This window comes from Neodiprion fabricii, chromosome 2 (genome assembly GCF_021155785.1).
Source record: "Neodiprion fabricii isolate iyNeoFabr1 chromosome 2, iyNeoFabr1.1, whole genome shotgun sequence".
NCBI classification, from domain to species: Eukaryota; Metazoa; Arthropoda; class Insecta; order Hymenoptera; family Diprionidae; genus Neodiprion; species Neodiprion fabricii.
This window is the reverse complement of record NC_060240.1, coordinates 5,710,334-5,729,079: the sequence shown is the minus strand read 5'-3', so window position 1 is coordinate 5,729,079 and position 18,746 is coordinate 5,710,334. Positions and strand designations below refer to the sequence as shown.

Sequence of the window (18,746 nt, the reverse complement as noted above, 5' to 3'; positions counted from 1 at the left end):
ACATATTCTTGATCGGATAAGAAAAAGGTAAGATTTCGTAACCTTTTTCTTATCATAAATATACGTATATAGCATAAATCGAAACGTTTCGTCTCTTCTTTTCTCTCTCTCTGTCTTTGTTTCGCGTATATTCAATAAATCTATTCATCAGACTAGCGAATAATTTAGCCTAAATCATCCGTGAATTACAAAGAACGTAAACGATTGATAATAATAATAATATATAAACAAAGAGGGATTTCTCAACTGTCTCCCAACGCACAGTTTGATCAATTGATGCCCCTTCAAATGTGGGCTTCAATTTTAAAGTCTGTGCTAAATTATACGCCTTTGATGCGATGCGGGCCACAGCCATCCTCCGTGGAATTCCTACTTTAGATCCCGGGGGATTTTCATATCGGCCCTACAATTCCTTCTTTTTTTTTTTATATATATACCCGATGTACGATTTTGAAAACGATAAAAAAAAAAAAAATAAGTTGCCGATTTATTTCTTACTTTTTTTTTTTTTTTATAATTTTTCAATCTTCTTTCGATCATACGTAAATCCTACGAAATTAATGTGATACAAGAATTGGTAAATTTCTAGTTAAAATAATATTTTAAATAGAAATATTGTATTTTTATTATCAGAGTATATGAGTTGAGACGTAGGTTGCGGATTTTAAACCGCGTATAAAGCTAAAAGAGAAAGAATAACGACGAGCGTCTCGTAATCTGACTGCGGGGGGGGGGGGGGGGGGGGGTGAAATGGACCTTCATGTTAAAACTTGACGATTCGTAAAATCAGATTTCAGCTGCTGCTGCTGCTTCCGCGGTTTGTTTTATTACTACGTACAGAGATTGATGCGATACCGCGAAGAAAATATTCATCTTTTATCTTGTACAAAAAAGGACGTTGTTTACCTTTCATGTACAAAGACTGTATCAAAAAAACGACGTTTTGTTTTTTTTTTTTTTTTTTTAATTCAACATTCACGTTGAAAACATTGTTCAAATTACAGCTCTTGATATTATTATTTAGAGGTGTCGGATAGCGATTTTCTGTTTCCCATTTATGTGAAATGAAAAATTGTTATTTGTTCGAACTTTGGAATTTTGCAACTCGTCAACGCATTAGCGTACCGATAGGACCGGAACGTATTTTTGTAGGGAATTGAATGCTCTATAAAAAAAAAAAAAAGGTCCTTTGTAATTTTATGATAAATCTACTATTCGAAAAGTTATCTTAGGTCCCTCCGTTGACTTTAAACTTTACAATAATTTGTTTTTTCTACGTTAATTATATAAGTAACGATGCTCAGCTCGATGAAATATTAAAAATTTCTAATTGCACGATTCATCTTTCTTAGCCTTATTTCTCTCATCCCATTTCTTTCCAACACAGACGCATTGCGTTACGTACAATTATCCCAAAAATTTTACGTATGCTGTGTAAATGTTAACGTACACAGATATAATAAAACTCGCTAACGAGACTATGTCGGAAATGTTGAAATTTTTCTCGCATTTTTTCCCCGCTCATCGCTTCACGTGGAAAGTAATTGAACCTCTCCCCTCTCCTCCCCCTCGAAAGCTCGTTAAATTAAATTATTTGAAATCCTCAAAGCTCTTTCGTTTACATTTTTCTGTATATTTTGAATGTATGCCTATACAAGCAATTACACGCTTCTCGTACTCTTGAAAGAGAAAATGGAAAGGAAAAGGAAAAAATGAAAGAAGGACAAGAATAATTTGTCAAATTTAAACCACGTGATTTGCATCAGTTTGAATACGTGTACGATGTACATGTAATCCTTAGGGAAAACTCCACGGTGAAACGCTTTAAAATCAAAGAATGAAAGTATATTTTCTTTCTTCAATTTTCTCTTTATAATCCGTCTCCTTCACTTGTCGTCAGCCTTGTTGTAATATGCACTGAGAGAAATTTTTAATTCCGGTTACCGCGATTTTGCGTTGCAATAACCAAAAAAGGATCGACAACATCGCAAAATGGTTAGGCGTAAATCGTTTTTCGTAATTCCAACAATATTCAAACAGTTTTTTTTTTTAACGATACCTGTTTTACTAAATTTTTCTAGTCACTAGGTATAACAAATGAAATTTTTCTCAGTGCGTATAATGCTGTATCGTCGACGCGAATATTTACCCCCGAGTATTTATCAATCCGATTGAAAAGAAAGAAAGTAAGTAAGAAAAAACATCCCCAAGACCAGATTTTGCTTTTAAGAAAATCGCGAGGATTTTCCGAACGTGAAATAGCCGTGGGTGAAAAATACGTACCTTGATTTATACAATATTTAACAGAGTGAAAATTTTCCTCTCTTTTATTCTTGGACATTTTTTTAAAATTTGCTGAAAATTAGGTATCTGCGTCAAATATACAAATATATATATATATATATATATATATATACATATTTTTTTTTCCGTTTTAGGAAAAAAAAATATACGAAATTCGGTTCGATATCGAAGAATGAATATATATATGTATGTATAAGCGATCCCAGATGATATTTTAATCTGTACTTTTTCTAGAGCGTTGTATAACTCGTACATCATACAAATTTCCACGAGGGATTTTTCATTGTCAGCTTTTCTGTCTCAGGGGTTTAAGAAAACTTCTATTCCTTATATATATATATGGATATATATGGATATATATATAAAACAATGGCGGCAGGAATTGAGAGTTAGCTTTTGGAAGTTTGGAAAATTGCCAGGACTACCGGGATTGGTTTATTATGTATATATACTTGTTATAATAGCAGCTGCGCGGTCTTCTCAAACAGACAATAGAATTAGAAGTAGAAGAAAATGAAAAGGAAATAGGTATTGTCGGATATGAATATCGGTCGGTGAAAATTTACCAGAAATATTTTTCATCGATATTTCACTGTTTATTAATAATAGTATAACAAAGACAATATTGAGAAACGAAAAATAAATAAGTTGTACGTTTTTTCTTCTTCGATAAAACAATAATAATAACAATAATAACAATAATAATGGATTCGATTTTTTTTTTTAACGTTTCTCTCAATGTTATCGCAGAATATTCCCGTCAATTTGTGCCGTGATGCCGGTTTTCACAAAATTATACCTCATGCCCCGAAATTCCCTAATCTCAGTAAAGTTTCTCTCTTCACTTTTCTCTCTATCTTTTTCCGCAAGCAAAAGCCACGGTAATATTCAAGATAGAAATGCGAACGCTTGCCGCGCGTATAATAATATTTGCCTTTGAAATTCTCGCTACGGACATACCGGAGGTTAGAAAAATACACGCTGCGGGGAGTATAAATGTGAAATTGATTAACACTGAGCCGCTAATCCTAAACACTTCGAAAATTCGAACAAGAAAATTCTGAAACTGCTGCTTTTTTTTTTATATTTTTATTTTTTGTTCTTTACACGTAACGCGAAATTGAATTATACTTCAATTTTGACAATCGTTCATTCGATATCCGTTTTAATAATTGACATTTGATCGGTCTTATTAACATTCGATTTCGACGATCTTTGGAGTAAGCGTGGTTTTCTATATCGGCTCCATTTATTTATTTTATCGACATTTTCATACATCGCTCCAAAAAACCAATACTTAGATGAGATTATTTCTTTCTTTTGTAATACCTAAAGTCTGTTAGAAAAAATAAAAAAAAAAAGAAGAAGAAGAAAGAAAGAAAGAACAATTTTTTTTTTTTTAAATTGCCCCAATTTTTTCCGTGATCGTTTGAGAATGAAGAATTGACGAATTAAATCATGATTATATTAGAATCCATCCACCTCCTAACAATACTACAACAACATAAAAACTATAAGCAGAGTGTAATATAATTGTGATTTTATTCCTGAATTCTACGTTCTCAAAACACTAAAATTCATAACAAAATTTCTATTATTCGTACAATGAACTGTATTTATCTTTTTTCTTATACCATCATTGCTAATTTAAATTATTATAATAATTGTACGCATGTCGAGGTACGTGGGCTGGGTAATTGCGGCGAGATTATAAAGGACTAGAGTATAATATTCGTTCCTTGCAAAATGAGCGAGCGGGCGAATTTTCGCGTTGAATAGAATTAATTAACCACCGAGGGATCAGGGAGAGGTGAAAATATCTGGCCAGGTTCGCCATCAGGCGTTGCCTTGGTCACCGCAAACTTGCGCAATTAGCCGAAACTTTGCCACTACACGCGTAACTATAATTTGCGGTTTATGTATACTTCGTGTAATATTGCATTTACCTTTCTAATACGATTATAATATCTCCGGAAAAGATACAAAATTGCACGGAAATCCCTGGAATGTGAGAAAATCGAAACGCTTCATTTTTATTACACATATTTGTACAATATTTTTCTCGCGCAGATGATCGTCTAAACAAATTTCACCGCTAATTATTCGAAACTTTTATTCTAGAGTATATAGAGTACAGATTTGAAAAATCGTTTTGCAAATTATGTAGGTTTTTTTTTTTTCAATTTTCATTTTCTTTTCTTTTTTTTTTTTCTTCTCTCTTTAACTTCATTTTATTATTATATATATACGATTATACGATTTATTATAATATATACTTTGTGTAGCAGCTGTAAAGTATAATTAATATCGGCAGATTTCCCGTTCTTCGCTGCTAATAAAAAACAAGTTTCTGAACTCTATATATATAGAGAGAGAGAGAGAGAGAAATGTTGAGAAACTTATTTTTTTCTCTATACCCTCAGTTATCCTTGTTTCGTTCTTTCACTGTTTGTTTGTTTGTTTGTTTGTTTCTTTTCTTGTTTGCCCCGATATGAGACGGGTTTCTTATTACTAAAAGCAGTACGAAGTTGTGGCGATATTTTTTTTCTGCCACTTGCTTACCACTCATCACTTTCATTCTTCACTTAAAGTCTAACCATTTATATATATATATATGTATTTAAAAAAATAGAAGTGTTTATGGAAAAAATTTTCTTTTCTTTCTAATTTTTACTTTTCGTTTCATTTTTCCTTCACTCGTTCCCCTCGTCACATCTCAAAAGATGTTATTTCATTTCTTTTGTCTTTCCGCGACGATAAAAAGCGCGGTGGCGTCGGCTTCTATTTTTCTTTTTTCCTCTCATCTCTTCCTCCCTATTTTCTTTCCTCACCCTCTCATTTTCACCCCTGAAAAAAATCCTCGGCCAAACCGTCATGCTGTGATAGAAAAACCGTTAATCGTCGGAAATTTGCAACATGAAATAAGAAAAAGAAAAAATAAAAAAAATTGCCGCTTGATTAACTCGATTATTATACTCTCCTAGATTTCGTCATCGCTCGTCTAATTATCGCGCGTAACGATGCGTGGGGAAGAAGAAAAAACAAAACGGTTACAACAATCATAACGATAATTACAAGGTTGTATATCTGCTTAAATCCGAAAATATACAGCGACGAAAATTTCGGTATTTTTATGGCTCGGTTGTAGGTATCGTCATCATCATTATCATCGTCATCATTGTTGCCAACTTTGTCGAGCCTCGGACTTGACTGCCGGCACTTTCTTTCCCTCGTCTTTTAATTCCTTTTTGTTTTAACGGCGAGAATGTACCTCGGTAGAGAAAACAGAAATGCGGAGGAAAGGAAAACAAACACATAACGTAGTAATAAAGAGAGAAAGTATTCGGCAGTTTATTTAGTACGGAAAGAGAGATGATGGAAATGGAGAAAAAGAAGTTTTTAGCCAATCGGGGAAAGGGAGGAGGTATAAAACTTTATTGATCCGCTCACCGCGTGATTAAACGAATGAAAATCTAACTGACGTAATTCCTGATTATTATTTTTTCTTCCTTTTTTTTTTTGCGAACGCGTAGATTGGAATCTGCATCTGTGTAGAACGTTGCTGGAAGAATTCAATCCGCGTGCTATATGTATTTACATACATTGCGTAAATGTACATATGTATACAGAGATCTATTACGTGTACATAACTTGACTCGACGTGCGAATTAATCGAATCGATACGGTTTATTCTCCATTTTACAACGCAATTGCGAAAATTGTGCGCATAAGTTGTATTTCACATGTAGATGTAGGTTGCGTTTACAAAAGTTACCCAAGAGTATGTGTGTATAGAAAAATATACAGAAGATACGAAGATGCGAAAGTATATTGTTAAAACATGTCTAGGCAAGTTTTCTTCGGCTGGAGGGTGAATTTTTTTTTTCGATGAGTTTTATAAAGTGAGGGGGGAAGAAGTGAAAAAAAAGCGTGAAAAAAAGTTGCGAGAGAAACTCGAAAGTATGAAGGAGAAAAACTCGATCCGTTATTATACTTCAAAGTCGTATTTCATGATTATCGTACTATTTTTACGCGCAGGTATGTATATACGTATATACATATGTACAATGTGTATAAAAGTTGTCAGTCTGAGAAGTTTTTCGTCGATCTATACGCGAGTATAGACACAACCTTATTCGTCGTATAGATATATGTATGCCTGCGTACTGTATACGTATGTAACTTCATAGTTGGCCTTATGAAAATTAATGGTTCAATTTCACTCGCCGTGAAGTTGCCACGGTAGTGTTTATGCACTTGAAAGTTTGTTATTCGCGTAAAACGATGACGGGCGCGGTTTTCGGCTATTTATGACGGTATACGAAGAGGTTTTCGATTATCGAGAGCCATTATTGCGATATTACGTAAATTATTATTGTTGAAAGCAAAATTGATTGAAAAAGATTTTTTTACCCTCCCTCTAGACGTGTACATGTTTTACATAAATTACAAGTTTTTTGGGTCGCTGATTACGAATCTGAAGTTGGATTTAGAAAATTCAAGATGGCGGATTTAACACGCCGAACGAAAATTTTAAATTCCATCGAATCCGGGGAAAAACTCTGTCCAAGGGTTTTTCGGGTCGCTGATTTACGAATCTGAAATCAGATTGTGAAAATTCAGTATAGAGAATCCAATCAGTGACCCCGAAAAATCCGTATTCGATCAAATTTAAAATGTTCGTCCACCATATTGGATCGTCCATCTTGAATTTTTCAAATCTGATTTCAGATTCGTAATCAGCGAGCCCAATAACCGTAACTATTTTGTAATGAAAGTTAACTCGGCACGATAATGTGTGACTCAAAGGGTTAAGAAAAATGTCTCGCGAAAATTCTGCTGAAAAAGGCGGTATTTTTATTTATTTATTTTTTTTTTTTTTATGTAATAAGGTGTGTATAATTAATCAAGATATAACAAATACGACGCGTCGATGTCGATAAGCCAATGATTCGTCAAACGCGATTTTCATTTACCGTGCAACAAATTTTTCATCAGAGTTCAATATCGATCGCTGTATGTGAACTGTACGTATAACTGTTGAGGACGGATGCAGCGAGCCGTGTTGTTGCTACAGTAGGAAATTGGAGGATTATAGGAAAAGCGCTCCGCGCCACTTTGCCCAGGGAAGCTGGAGCTGAATCGAACCTTTCCAAAATATTATTGAATTCGGCCAAATGTCGAGCTCTCAAGGCTCTCCGAGGCCTCGCTGTTAATTAAATTGTCGAGTTACAATCGCAAATTGTTACCCCCTCGTCGTTGAATATTGCCCGGAAATTGTTGAGACGAAGTTATAATATTTAAGGGATAATTAATTCACCGTAGGGTACGGTGGAAATTATCAGCCGATGCGACAGATTCGAGATTTCGTTGAGAAAAATCTCGTTACGTTTCATATTTACAAATGTTTTTTAATCGCTAGGCGATAAGATTGATTTTTATAGATATAAACAATCATTTTCAGCTTTTAATCATTTTATTCTCACATGGTGTATTAAAATCATCTCCGTCAATGATTTATGAATTTATCGTGCCCATTTCGTGTCTCGTTTTTCACGGTTATCAGTATGTAATTGATTTGTGTTCTATTTTATTTTCAATTCATTTCTTTTATCTCTTTGTTGATTTAAAATCGTGCAATAAAATGATATAGTTTAATACCGATTTTGAGTGAAAACAGATAATAAGAGATTGCAAAAATAATCGCAGAAGAAAAAAAGGGGAAACTGCAATTTATTTTTACAAACAAATAAATTACGCGTCTGGTCCATTTCATTATTTGGACTATCATTTTTAGTCTGGTCTGGTTACAAATCTTTATTGCGATATAAATATTTAGGCTCAAGGTATATATATCAATTTTTTCTTTCTCTCGCTAATCGTGGACGGAGAAATTTACGTTTAAAAGATGCGAAAAGGAAATCCAAGTGAAAATCGATAGGTTCAAAGATAGTATCGACAAAACGAATTGTACTTTATTTTTTTCCAAGTTAAAATACATCGCGATATCTTTTTTTGACTTCTTTGCTTTTTTCTTGTTCCGGACTCGTTCATCATTTTTAATACAACGACAGATTCGCCACGCTCTTTTCTATGTTTACCCGTATTTAATACATAGCCGTATAAATGCTGCAATACCAGCATTCTTAATCCCCTTTTAATGTTACGGTACGCGAACTTGACTAATCTCGCAGATTTTAGTTGTGTCGCAAAAAAGTTGGAAAAAAGGTTCTCCCGCTATCCGCGAGTGACTTTCTGTGTTTTATACAAACGCGTTGCTCTCATTTACGCAAACCTGTCAGCGTATAAACACATTTACGTTGTTAAACCGGATTTCGGGGTCTTATTTTACCACCGTTGGGTAAAATAAATTTGAATAAAACACTGTGTACGTATGTACAATATAGTGGAAGAAAAAGCTTGTTTCATTGAAATTTCAAACAAGGTTTTAATATCTTATCATTTCGTTTTTCAATCACATTCAATGTTGTGTATAATGAATATACTTGCAGTTTTTACAAGCTATGTTCTTTTCATTCCCGAAACAAAGATATTAAACCGAAAAACAAGCGATAAATTTTCACTGATAATACATTGTTGGTAAAGTTTCCTTTCTTCCATCTTTTTAACAACGTATTTTTATTTATTTTTTCGTTTCGTTTGCTTCTTTTTCTTACATCTCATCAAATTTCTCTTCTAACAAATCATCTTGAAACTCGAACACCTCGTTACACAATCTAGATATATTATATTTCTATGTTTACTACGAAAACGCAACGCGTTAACTGTAGATTTGAAAAGGTGTAAGTAAAAATCGTTAGAGGAGTATAGAGTAAAATGGATTTTCTTTTTTTTATTATTCATTTTATTTATTTATCATTTTAACAAATATATACGGTGAAGAGAAAATAAAATGAAAATGAAAATGGAAGGGACGGAAAGTAAGAGAGATTAAAGAAAAGGGAAGGAGAAGAAGAAGAGAGAAAAAAAAGAAAAAGAAAAAAAACTTGTCGCCTAGCAACCGTTCGCGATCTCCCCTCCAACGTTCCTCGCCGCCTTTCGACGCCGAGCGTCGCGACGCACCAACGCCACTGCCGCACCGACGGCCAACCAACCAGTAGTTTAGTTCGCAGCCTCCGCAACACGCCGTCTGTCTCCTTATATCAGGATCTCTCTTTATCTCTGTCTATCTCTCGCTCTCTCTGTACATATATACAATAATTATAATAACAGTAACATCACCCTTCGATCGTATCGTTCTCATATATCACCGTCTTGTTTTAATGCGTAAACAAACGAGTAAATAATGAAAAGAGACAAAAATAAAGGAGATAAAAAGACATTTGAAATCATCGCGTTCGTTTGTTGTGATTTTTCTTAAACTAATCGTAAGTTGAAAAAAAAAAAAAGAAGAAGAAGAAGAAGAAGAGAAGATGAATAAATTTTGGAGAGCTTCGACACTTATTATTTGTACACACAATATTGCATATTTTTAGTCGTTGAATTTTGCATCTAAGTATCTTATTATAACATAAGAAAAAAAATATATATGAACTCGTATATGCGTCGCGAAAATACGACGATTTTTAGTAGCTCGTCATTGTATATTGATATATTAATACTGTATAATCCAAATGCAGCTGCCGTCTAACATTTGTCGTATTGAAAAGGAGAAAGCAAAAAAAAAACAAATAGATTTTCGTCTTGTTTATTGAATACGTACAGATACGTGTGATATGTTGTAATTTTATATACTCGTGTGTATAGAAAACTATGGAGAGTTTCTATTGCGTGTTTGTATGTATTATTATATAAAATATAAACGAATCCGTGCACCGATCTCTTTGTGATTCATAAAGAATTGTTCATTTTATTTGCATAAGTATTTCGTTTGTTTGAAATCAATTTTCCGCCGCGATCTAGAAACGAACATCTTTCATTATCGTTGATATTTGAATTGAAATATTTCTTTTACGTTTTCGAAAGAAATTTTCTCCGGAATATCGATGCAGTAAAATTTTTTTATCGCCTGCTCTCGTTTAACGTCAGTGTTTACGTCACACGTTGTAATTTCGTTTCATTGCGTCGGATAAAAATCGCGATAATTATGTCGTTACACCGTAAAAAAGGATAAAACGTATAAAATGAAATGAAATGAAATGAGATAGCCGCTGTTCTATGTCACGTCTGCTGTAATTTATGCGCCTAATGACCGTAATTAAGGGACGAATGATCACATTATATATTTTCGCCGAAAGTAACGAGGTGTAATAAAAATGATTACAGCTAACCAGCGAGAATGAAGAGTTCGTTACTGTATATTTAATGCCGATGTAATATTGTCCAATTGATATTACATATTGACTGGTTACAATTATCGCAAGTTGGTACAGAACAATCAATTTGAACGTAACGATTTATAATTTTTATTCTCTTCGGAGAGTGTGCAGAAAAGAAAATAAAAGAAAAAAAAACATTCAAATCGCGATAAAAAAACAAAAAAAAAACAACCAAATTATACAAATCAATTTTCATAATTCTGTCGACGACAATAATAACGATAAACAACAATAAACGATAACAATAATTACTCAAATTTTCGACACGGTTTTAAACTGCGCCAGGAAAACAATCCCTGTAATTACGTCTTATCGAGCTTGTATTAAAAGAGGATAAAAAGTGCGATTAAATATTTTAGCACCTATATTAAATACTTTACGAAGACTGATCGCAGTGCGGAATGAAAATTTTCCATTACGATGAAAGAGGAAATCGACTTTTCGAGCTTCAACGTATAATTACAATAAAAACTCTGACGATATAATAATTATCGGATACGTATAACTCGAGTTTGTGTCGTATTTTTAATTTTTTTTTTTTTTTGTTTATCGTCTCGAGTGAAGTTTTTTTTTTTTTTTTTTTTTTTTTTTTTCTGACCCCAACATCACAACTATCGCACCCAAGAGACTGAATCGTATAATATATACGTATATTACAAAAACTGCGAAGCAAGCTCAATGTTACATATTATATATATACATATATATATACCGTATGTACGTATTAAATGGTGATAAATATTATATTTATAATCGTATAACATACCGTATCGATCGATTGTTGAATGTGTGAGGAAATAAAGAAAAACGAAAAGAAAAAACGACGAGAGCCTTTTAAGAATTTAAAATTAAACAAATTAAAAACAAACGATTGCTGTGAGATAAACGTTATGTTTTTTACGTCTGTTATAATAAATCCTTAAACAAGGTATTCCAAACATATATTTGGTACATATTGTAATAATCGCGTAAAATTGTATTTACAAACACGTATTACATATACGTGAAACCTTTTGTACATTTGGAAGGGAAAAATAATAATAGCAATTCTTGAGTTTATACAAATGATCGCGTGATGATCGCGTGGTAGCGATGGATAAGGAATGGATTACCAGTGTGTCATAGTTTATACGGTGATTTCACCATCGACTACGGTTGCACCGTCCTTTCGCCTTCAGCTGGAAAGCACCATATCTCGGCCAACACCTCCGGGATGCATTTCCTGGATCAAGTCCTGGATTAAGAGGTTCATCATCACATGGCATACGCGTCTCCTTTTTCAATTTTTCAGAGTTAATTAAACCGCGTATATATTATTTTACTCTATTTGCGGTAAAAATTGTACGCGATCAAACTTCAACCGTTAAACGGAAAACCGGTCCGTTTTCATTATTTATTCATTCGCTTTTTTTTTCTTTTATTTACTTCTGTACTTTCTTAACAAGACATCAATAACTAATCTATTGTTGTATTAGTTTACAAGAATTTATTCAACAACGGAGCGTGTCGTTCAAAAATGTCGAACTACTGAAATGAAATTCAGTATCTTGAATTCTGTGTAATAATTCAGCGTAAAATATTGTCAAATCGATAATCTGCGAGGAAAATTTTGGAAATTCCAGTCGGTGGTTGAAATTTATGCGTAGCCGCTCTCAAGTGTCGTAACCTTCGATTTCACACGATCAGTGCGCGCCGAGAGTTTATTAGCTTTCTTCTTTTTTTTTTCTCATCAGCGTACATCTTCGGAAAATGTTGACGATAATCTGATGGACGACATTATTATTATTGTTGTTGTTGTTGTTGTTGTTGTTGTTATTATTATTATTATTATTATTATTTATTCTCTTATTCTTTTCAAATGCGCTAGTGAAACTAATTTTAACGAACGATGTCTTTTTGTTTTAGAGCCGTTGCTGCCTACCTACGAGCACTAAATCTCAGCCCGAACAATGCAGTCGTACATGGAAATTTGGCCTGCGTCTACTACGAACAGGGGTAAGTAAACTTTAGGAGAGTAACATATTTTTGCACGGAATGACAATACTCGGAAAAAAATATTTTTTTTATTTCTTTCGAGTTGATAGATAATTTCCGATAAAATGTGGTTGTAATATAATCTTTACAATACACGGTTTTAATGTTATTGAAGATTCAAGAAAATAATGTTACTGCAACTAACTATTTAGTGTGATTATTAGTTTCGAATATTAAATTTACTTACTTTAATTAGTTAAATCTGTTCTTTAAAAATGAGAATAATGATTGAAAAAAAAAAAAAAAAAATTGTCGTAGCTTATGACTTTGGAGTTATCAGATTTAGAAATATTTCTTTATGATTGTCTAATTTCTATATTTTTCAGACTCATCGATCTTGCGATCGACACTTATCGCCGGGCGATTGAACTTCAGCCAAACTTCCCAGATGCTTATTGCAATCTGGCGAACGCGCTTAAAGAAAAGGGCCAAGTCGTTGAGGCCGAGGAATGTTACAACACGGCATTGCGTCTTTGCCCGACTCACGCAGACTCCCTTAACAATCTGGTTAGTTATAATATTGCAATAAGAAGCAGTTATTTCTTTAAAAAATATTTTTCGCGTAGGTTTTTCAGGACCTTCACGCGTTGCTGAGCAAATTTAACCGGTCAATTGTTTAGAAATCTCTCGTACAAATTTAATCGCCGTGACGTGAAAAAAAAAAAAAATAAATAAAAACGCTGACGGATATGACAAAGCCTTTCTAAAATACAGTTATGATAAAAGAAGAGGGGTGATGATGCAATAACGGTTCCGCTGCTTTGAGTCTGCGTTACTACCCACGGATAGGTTTCAGAATATTTCGCAGCATCCAGTACCACCACCACCACCACGACCACCACCACCACCATCATCATCATCTCACCAAGCTTTGCTGTATATTTCAATTTTGTAATTTCTCAATTAGCAGAACTTCGGTTTAAACAGTAAGCTACTCGCTTCCCTGCACCGTGTACCGACATTATCGTCTGTCGCCGTGTTCACGTTCTCTCGGAAATCGGATCGCCATGCCGCCTTATCACTGACGCGATCTATTGCATTCATCTATTTTTTTTCTCCCCTCTTCTCTATCTCATTTCTATTTATAGTTAGAACAAAGTTAGGATACAATTTCTACAACAATCTTCTTCCCGTTTCGTCTCCTTTCCTATTATTATTATTATTATTATTGCCGTTTTTGTTGTTATTTTTACGTTTAATTCTTACTGAACAATACTTTATTTGTTTATTTCTTTTATTCGCAATTTCCTTTTTTTCCGCACTTAGATGGTACCCAATAAAAAAATCCGAAATAAGAAAAGAGAAAAGAGAGGAAAATGAAAGAAAAAACGATCCCGTGATAACATAATCGCGATATTTTTTTTTTTTACGTGTAACTAGTTACGGAAGGTTTTACCTGTTTCAAAAAGATTTGAATCCTGTGTTAATATACTTGTTTAAAACTAAAGTTGTAATCAAATCGTAAAAAATGTTTCACAATGCAAAATGGGACGGTTACAATGTCATGACTTATATGGTATGAATAATGTTTTGTAATAAAATTATCGTTTTCTTGAAGATAGATGATAACAATAGTATTTGCATTGCGTCGGTTCTCGCTTGGAGATTGGAAATCGCAAACGACCTGAATATGAAATATTGCAAAAACTCGGTGAACTTGAAAAAGTTGAAACGTTTCAAGAGATGCTAATATTAATTTCACTTATTCCAATCACGAGTAAACAGCCACTTACGAAGTGCATGCAAATTATTGTGAGAAATACCAATGGCAGTCAAGTTTCTTCAATATTTTGACACTGCTTGTGAATGATTTTTGTTTTGTTTTTTCTCGTTTACAGGCCAACATAAAACGAGAACAGGGATACATAGAAGAGGCGACACGTTTGTACTTGAAGGCGTTAGAAGTGTTTCCCGAATTTGCGGCGGCTCACAGCAATTTAGCTTCAGTTTTACAGCAGCAAGGAAAACTAAACGAAGCACTAATGCATTACAAGGAGGCAATACGCATACAGCCAACTTTTGCTGACGCGTATTCAAACATGGGAAACACCCTGAAGGAGATGCAGGACATCCAGGGAGCCCTTCAGTGTTACACAAGAGCTATACAGATTAATCCTGCATTTGCCGATGCCCATTCAAATTTGGCATCGATTCACAAAGACTCCGGAAATATTCCCGAGGCTATACAATCTTACAGAACCGCTCTTAAACTGAAGCCGGATTTTCCTGACGCTTATTGCAACCTCGCTCATTGTCTACAAATCGTTTGCGATTGGACTGATTACGAGGCCAGAATGAAGAAGCTCGTATCCATTGTCGCGGAACAACTGGACAAGAACAGGCTGCCCAGTGTTCATCCTCATCATTCCATGCTTTATCCGCTTTCTCACGAATTCAGGAAGGCCATCGCCGCCAGACACGCAAACTTGTGCATCGAGAAGGTAGATGAATATTATTGTCTCATCATTTTCCACCAAATTCCTTTTTGGTTGAAATCTTGCGAGATGCTCTAGAGTCGCTTGTTTTAGAAGCCACATTTTCTCGTTTCTGTGATTTTTCGCAAGACCTCAGAATGCGCCGATAACCGGATGACCTTTATTTCAGATCCACGTATTGCACAAACAGCCCTACAAATACCCACGGGAAATTGGATCACGTCTAAAGATTGGCTACGTGTCATCCGACTTTGGAAATCATCCGACCAGTCACTTGATGCAATCGATTCCCGGTCTTCACGAGAAGAATAACGTTGAGATATTTTGTTATGCCTTGAGCGTTGACGACGGCACAGCGTTTCGTGCCAAGATAGCGAGGGAAGCAGAACATTTCATAGATCTTTCGCAGATTCCGTGCAATGGCAAAGCCGCCGATCGTATAAACGCCGATGGAATTCACATTCTCGTCAATATGAACGGCTATACCAAAGGTGCCAGGAATGAAATATTCGCTCTCAGACCCGCCCCTGTTCAAGTTATGTGGCTCGGCTATCCAGGAACTTCCGGTGCCAGCTTCATGGACTATCTCATCACAGATGAAGTCACTTCACCACTTGAACTCGCCAATCAGTACAGCGAAAAACTCGCTTACATGCCGCATACATATTTTATCGGAGATCACAGGTAGGCAAATTCATGTTCATCGTAATCGTCATTTGAATAATTTGACAATGAGTCCTGCAACATTGTGTTAGAATTTGAATTTCTGTTCGTTTGTAAGCGAAAGAAACTGAGAAATTACGTAATGTATATGTGTACGAATTCCAGTTTCGATAATCGATGCAAAAAATTTGTTTTCCAGACAAATGTTCCCCCATTTGAAGGAACGTTTGATTTTAACGGACAAACTGAACTCTAAAGGAAAGGTTGCCGACAACGTGGCGGTGATAAACGCCACCGATCTTTCCCCGATGATGGAAAGTACATTGATAAAAGAAATCCGCGAGGTAATCGTACCGGATTCTAAGAAACCGTTAGAAATTTCACTCAAAGTTGCCGAACTACCAACGACAACACCGATCGAGACAATGATCGCTTCTGGTCAGTGTCAAATGTCCGTGAACGGGGTAGTCGTTCAGAATGGAATGGCGACTACGCAGGTTAACAACAAAACCGCAACCGGCGAAGAGGTGCCGCAAAATATCGTCATCACAACAAGACAGCAATACGGACTGCCGGAGGACGCGGTTGTCTACTGCAACTTCAATCAACTCTACAAAATCGATCCTCTCACTCTTCACATGTGGGCACACGTAAGTTTGCACAAGTTGGATTTTTTTTTTTTTTTTTTTAGCTTTCCAAATCAGTTTTTACGACCAACGCGGACACGGAAGACAAGAAATCCCCTGAAACACATTCTCTTCTACAGATTCTGAAACACGTGCCGAACTCTGTTCTTTGGCTACTTCGATTCCCAGCTGTCGGAGAACCGAATCTACAAGCCACAGCCCAGCAACTTGGTCTTGCACCCGGTAGAATTCTGTTCAGCAACGTCGCTGCGAAAGAGGAACACGTGAGGCGTGGACAACTCGCCGATGTCTGTCTTGACACCCCTCTCTGCAACGGTCACACGACGAGTATGGATGTTTTGTGGACTGGAACACCGGTCGTTACACTGCCCGGTGAAACTTTAGCATCTCGTGTCGCTGCTAGCCAATTGAACACTCTTGGAGCCCCCGAACTTGTCGCAAGAACGCGCCAGGAGTATCAGGATATCGCAGTGCGGCTTGGAACCGATCGTGAATTGTAAGTACAAGACAAAATTACGCTTATACGGGTGTTTCCTTTGACGATGATGCTTGAAATTATCGGCTGCGAGGATATGCACATTAGAAACCTAGGATAGTGTTAAAGAATTTTTGTTGCGAGTGAAGTTGCTTGGTGCAGAGGAAAAAAATGGTAGCTATCGTTTTTTAGGTTCCCGTTTCTCTGTTTTCAGAGAAAAAAGATTGTTAAAGTTGAGATTTTACTAGATTTCGACATTTTGAAATGTAGAGAATTGGCTCCGACTATTTTTCGATAAATGTTTGTGTGTGCGTACATACCTATGTGATAATTTTTTTATCGGACGTTATCTCCAGAACGAGTTATGGGATTTCAAGGATTTTGGTCTCAATTGACGAGGTTTTTTCAAACTTACAAGCGATTAGATTCTGGTTTTGATCGGTTGAGCACTTTTTGAATTATTTAAATAACAATATTCTAAAAAATAAAATTTAATGACGATATCTTGAGAATGGATGAACGGATTTTAACGAAAATTGGTACCACGAGGATTTTTGGGCCGCTGATCACGAATCTGAAGTCAAATTTGCGAAATCAAAAATGGTAAATCCAATACAGTGGGAAAAATCTAACAATATTCGAATTTTGATAGAAATCGGTAGGTGGAAGTTTCTTAGGTCACCGATAACGAATCCAAGGCGAGACTTCCAAATTTTGGAATGGTGGATCCACCATAGTGGTTAAAAATATCAAGAATCGTCATATCGTGTAATGTGCAACCTGAGGGATTTTGAATCGTTCATTACGAATCTGAATCGGTAGTTCGAAATTCGAATTAGATATTAATATTTTCTATTTGTGACCTTGGCACCGGCAGTATGCAAACGGGAAGTTCGAGGGCTGGCTCACGGTCTGCCTAAAGCTGTTTGTGTTGTATCGAATTTCACAGTTCCATCCGTTCGATTTGTGTAAGTCAATCTTGTTTTTTTCCACCTCCACAGTTTGAAAGGGATTCGCGCCAAAGTTTGGAAGGCACGATCAGAGAGTCCACTGTTCAACTGCAAAATGTATGCACACGGGATGGAAATGCTGTATCATCGAATGTGGGAGAGGTACGCGCTAGGAGAGAAGCCGGACCACGTAGCAGCTATCGAGAAGTCAGAAAACCAGAACCAAATGTCCGACTAGATAGGCCATTTGGAATACGGTCGATGACCGTTGTTTCTTTGCTGTTGTATTCGATCTCTGGAGAGTAATTCTTGCAATCTGTTTACAGCGACAGTTACTTGGCGAGCGCACTTAGCCTAGTTTAACCTAGCCTCGACCTCCTACTGTGAAAGCTTAGCCTTCTATTCAACGCGCGCAGTGGTTCTGATGATCGTCGGTTGAAAAAGAAAGAAAAAACATGAAATGACAAGATGATAAAGCAGAAAATTTTTCGTTGTATAGTAACGGGGCGAGTTTAGATTATTAGACCTGTAATTCCTAATTTATATATTATAATCGTTTATCAACTGTTTTCGGTTGTACGTCCAGCGGCGAGCGACGACGCGCTAGTTATCGATAATGATGATTTATTATAACGTGTCTACGCCGGAACTGATTTCCTCTAATATCCATACTGACGCGGGTACGATTAAGTGCCAATGCGGTACTTTGATTTTTGTACAATTTCACGTCAAGATTGAGTGTAGTAATATTGCAATTGTACGCAAGCCGACCTCTATTATTATGCTTGAACCGTGAAACTCGCGGGGCTTTATGTGACACTTTCGTTTCGCTGATGACTAGTTACTATATCACACGCACTCGCGCACACACCCACACACCCACACACCCACACACACAC

At 35.7% G+C, this 18,746-nt stretch overlaps 1 protein-coding gene across 4 annotated transcripts in view; it reads left to right on the top strand.

Moving 5' to 3' along the window:
• LOC124174604 (UDP-N-acetylglucosamine--peptide N-acetylglucosaminyltransferase 110 kDa subunit) overlaps positions 1 to 18,743 on the top strand; it is a 38,188-nt gene extending 19,445 nt beyond the window's left edge. For 3 of the 4 annotated variants that reach the window (XM_046553855.1, XM_046553854.1, XM_046553853.1), the window contains exons 6-12: positions 12,549 to 12,638; positions 13,004 to 13,184; positions 14,516 to 15,118; positions 15,282 to 15,796; positions 15,975 to 16,425; positions 16,542 to 16,918; positions 17,899 to 18,743. In XM_046553855.1, coding sequence (XP_046409811.1) covers positions 12,549 to 12,638; positions 13,004 to 13,184; positions 14,516 to 15,118; positions 15,282 to 15,796; positions 15,975 to 16,425; positions 16,542 to 16,918; positions 17,899 to 18,085 — 2,404 coding nt within the window. In that variant the 3' untranslated portion in view covers positions 18,086 to 18,743. Of the gene's footprint in view, positions 1 to 11,556; positions 11,890 to 12,548; positions 12,639 to 13,003; positions 13,185 to 14,515; positions 15,119 to 15,281; positions 15,797 to 15,974; positions 16,426 to 16,541; positions 16,919 to 17,898 lie in introns of those variants that run through there. The other variant, XM_046553857.1, reaches the window with a different exon arrangement.
• The last annotated feature ends 3 nt before the right edge of the window (positions 18,744 to 18,746 follow it).